The 4291-nt window shown below is 35.6% G+C and overlaps 1 protein-coding gene across 1 annotated transcript in view; it reads right to left on the bottom strand.

Moving 5' to 3' along the window:
• Positions 1 to 4291, bottom strand: part of FBXO9 (F-box protein 9) — a 37267-nt gene that overhangs the window by 19278 nt on the left and 13698 nt on the right. The window contains 2 exon segments of the mRNA XM_012805046.1: positions 358 to 488; positions 2632 to 2731. Of these exon segments, the coding sequence (XP_012660500.1) occupies positions 358 to 488; positions 2632 to 2731 (231 nt within the window).

Below are 4291 nucleotides of genomic sequence, written 5' to 3'. Positions count from 1 at the left end.
CACCTGTAGTCCCAGCTACTTGGGAGGCTGAGGCAAGAGAATCGCTTAAGCCCAAGAGCTTGAGGTTGCTGTGAGCTATGACGCCACAGCACTCTACCAAGGGTGACAAAGTGAGACTCTGTCTTCAAAAAAAAAAGTATGGCATCCTTAAACAAGCATAGTGTTATACTACACACAATGCTCTGCTTCAGAGTTTGAAAAGCCTGTTAGTATATACAAATAATAATTAGAACTAGATCTCCGACCATATCCTGATCTAAGGAGGCAATTATCTGGCAAATTATCTGACCATGTAAGTTTGGAAATCTTTAAGGTTAATGTTTTTATCACTGAGTTACAAAAGCCAAAAATTCACACCTGATATGTGAGTCTGGCCGCTCTCAAGCTCAGGCTGACACAGTTTGAGCACAGACTCCTGAAATGTGAGTTGCTGCTGGAAGTAGGACAAGAGATCTGCCATTTTGCTATCATCATCACTATCTTCAATGCTGAAAAAAGAGGAAGGAGAATAAATTCAGTGCCTCAGGCTATAAACATAGTTTAGAAACTGATTTCTCATAGCATTCTCAAATGTGCTTTTAAAAAGTCACCTAAAAGCTTATTCAAAATGGGATACTTTTTGAAATGAGATAATAGTTTATCTTATTTTGCAAGTTCTCTAAAAGAAAAAAGGTTCAGTAATTACCATTCAAAAGCACTTAGGATTTTTGGATGTAGGTGTTGAGACTTAACTAATTAATTAGTTCTAGTGTAGAGATTTCATGAGTTAGTAAAAAATTTCAAATGAAAATCTTAAGTGAAATTAAGTGATTTTAATGCATTCTAAGTGGATAAAAACCAAATATACAGATGTCATTTGAGGTACTTAACTTATCCAAGGCTCTCTTAACAGATGTGCCTTAACTTATCACCCCGCCTTCAGAGAAGAAAATACCAGATTTGAAAAAACTTCAGTTCACAAATATATACTTTAGTTCCAATATATACAGAAGTGCAATTAAGGATTCTAAAAAAAAGTCTAGTTTTTTTTGCTTATGTAAATCTTTAGATCATTAGACTTACAAAAAGGTTTAGACAAGGATGAAGTTAGACAATTAAAAAGGGCTTTTTGTAATACAATAAGTCAAGGGTGGTTGAGGCTAGATGGATTCAATGGCTATTCTACAAATACTTTATGAGGAAGGCAAAGAAACATTTAGGGTTTATCAGATCTTACAAGAAAACAATTATATACTTAAAGAACTTTCAAAGGGCTGGTGAAGAAGGGAAATGCTTCTTTAATATTTTAATACAAACTTTCCTCTTTTCTTTACTTTTTAAAAACAGAGATCGGTATCACTCTTGCCCAGGCTGGTCTCAAACTCCTCACTTCTAGCCATTCTCCCCCTTCAGCTTCCCAGAGTGCTAGGATTACAGGCAGGGGCCACTGTGCCTGGCCCCTGCCAATACAGCCTTTCTTAACAGCACATGGCATCTATTTATAAAACGTTTTCTACCTAAACATTTATGTAGGTCTAAATGACTAACCAAATTTAAAGAAACTTTAGAAAAAGCCTAAATGATTCACTTGTCATACTATTAACTACAATTTGGTGAACAATATCATTAGCTGAAAATATCAGCCAATTAATACCACCTTCATCGGGATGTTTTCAATATAACTTATGCAAAGCTTAAGTGTTAATATCATATGCAATTTAGCACTGGCAATAAGCATAAGTTATTAATAAAGGCAACAATTATTTCATGACAGAGGTAATATTATCAAATCTATATTTTTCAACGTACTGCCCATTCTAAATCTGACATTCTCTTACGGGAACAGACTCCCTTCCCTTCTAATATCAGCAAACTGGGCTTTGATGAACTGCAGGATTAAGCTAAAACAATTTTATAAGTGTTTTACAAATAGCTTCAAAAGTATTGGCTTAAAAACATGTTCTCTTGATCTTTGTCCACATAAAACAATCAATGTACTTCATTACTTTGATATAAGTAGCATCTATATAATGAAACGTTATTTCTTTTAGGAATCTTTACCTGTGTTTTTAAACAAATGTTAGAATTTTTATGTTCAAACTACACAAAGTGAATAAAGTCATTATAGTTTAGCATTTTTGTGGTATAATTAAAAGTTTTAAGGGAGATTCTACCTAACTTCAAATACTGTGACTTGGTTGTTTGTTACCCTCATTTTAACTTGAAATTTAAAAATAAATAAATAAATAAATAAAAATGTAGAGTTTCAAACATATACCAAATTGCAAACATCACCCAATTGCAACCATTATTAACATTTTGCCAACTTTGGCCTAAATTACATTTTAATACTTTCTACTTAAAACGGATTTCAGGAAGGTAAAATATGTCCTTTTACTCCTTTTAGTGATTATGCTTTTGTTAAAAAAAAAGAATTAAAAATGCTTTCATCACCTTTTATATTTATGTCTGTTTAAAATATGCTTTTCTATATGCTAATCTTAAATTTCCCTAATTGAAAAATGTCTACAATTTTATCAACAAGGATATACCAAACTAGGATATAGCGTAACAGAATTAGCAACACATTCTTATCACATTAGGAGTCAACAGGGCAAACTCTGCATTCTGTCTATCAAATTATATACGCACTAGCTGTTTCCAACGCCATCACCATCTGGAGACCGGGTATAAGTAATCTTGAACTCTATATCAGGTACAAGTTGCATAGCCCTACGATAAAACTTGATGGCTAAAAAAAGAAATAAAGCTAAATTAGCTTTGACCATGCATTTCGTCATTTCCTTTGATTATCTTCAACTGTGGTACAATTCGGTAACTTTTTCCATGAACAGCCAAATTCCCCCTTTTTCACATGCAACAGTGATTCAGTGACTAAAGTTATTTCAAAAACTTATTCCTCAGAAAGTTTTTCTTCCCTAAAGCTAACAGGTCATAGAAATTTAAGATGCTATATTTTACTCTTATGTTTTAGCCCTTCCCATCTTTCCTCACCCTCCTATGTGTGTTTTTTGTTTTTTTTTTTGAGACAGGGTCACACTGTACTGCCTAGTCTAGAGTGCCATGGAGTTAGCCTAGCTCACAGGAATTTCAAACTCCTAGACAGAAGTGATCCTCCTGCCTCAGCCTTCCAGGTAGCTGAGACTGTAGGCGCCTTCCACAATGCCTGGCTGATTTTTCTATTTTTTGTAATGATAGAGCTCTCACTCTTGCTCAGACTGGTCTCAAAGTCCTGAGCTCAAGTGATTCTCCTGCCTTAGCCTCCTAGAGTGCTAGGATTACAGGTGTGAGCCACTGCACACCAGCTTGTATTATGATTTTTATAGGGTTGTTTATCTTTGGGGTCTGAAAATATAATCGCTATACTCAACCTCCTCCCAACCCCCCAAAAACAACATTTTTAGCAAACTTTTCTTTCTAGGACACAGTGTTGAGGAAAATCAAATGCTATGCGGGGTGGAATACTGAGAAGAGCTTTGGAATGTCCCTTCAACCTCCTTTAGTCCAGCTGCCTCTTGTTTAGTTAATAACCTTTAAAACCTATTTTTTTTCCCATAAATCTCCTGGCCAGGTGGCTTAGAGTTGTAATATTCAATAATCTCTACCCACAGAGATACCAATAGAACTTGGGGTAGTAGAGGCTGACTGGTTCTTTTTCCTTAGATGAACTCTATTTGATCCCACGTATTCTGCCATAATCAATACAACATGTTCTTGTGGATAAACTACCAAATAGTAAATGGAGATGGGAAATCTCACCAACTAAAAGGCTGCACAGGGACTGTTCTAAAATCCCAGCAAAAATGCCACTACAAGAAACCTGCCCATAAACAACACAGTAACCCTGAATGTTACTTTTGGGACATTTAGAAATGCTTCAAACACAAGCATTTTCCTCATGCCCCAATTATTATCTTTACTATCATGAAAGCATAATTACAAACCTAATATGGTTTGTACTTTGTTTACTTATACTTTCTATTGGATTAATAAAAAAGACAAAGCTAAAGTGTATTCTTCTTGACAAAATATAAATCAGAGCTCAATTTATCCTTTATATTCCCATCTTCTGAAGTAATTTTCACCTATTAAGGGAGCATATCCGGGTAGGGCCTATGGCTTAGTGGGTAGGGCGCCGGCCGCATATACCAAGGTTGGCAGATTCAAACACAGACCCGGCCAAACTACAACAAAACAAAAAATAGCCAAGTGTTCTGGTGGCGCCTCTAGTCCCAGCTACTCTGGAGGCTGAGGCAAGAGAATCGCCTAAGCCCAGGAGTTGGAGGTTGCT

Source organism: Otolemur garnettii, unplaced genomic scaffold, assembly GCF_000181295.1.
Source record: "Otolemur garnettii isolate 467f Iridium unplaced genomic scaffold, OtoGar3 scaffold00035, whole genome shotgun sequence".
Classification (NCBI taxonomy): domain Eukaryota; kingdom Metazoa; phylum Chordata; class Mammalia; order Primates; family Galagidae; genus Otolemur; species Otolemur garnettii.
Note: the sequence above shows the minus strand (reverse complement) of the source record. Positions and strands in the feature narration are given on the sequence as shown.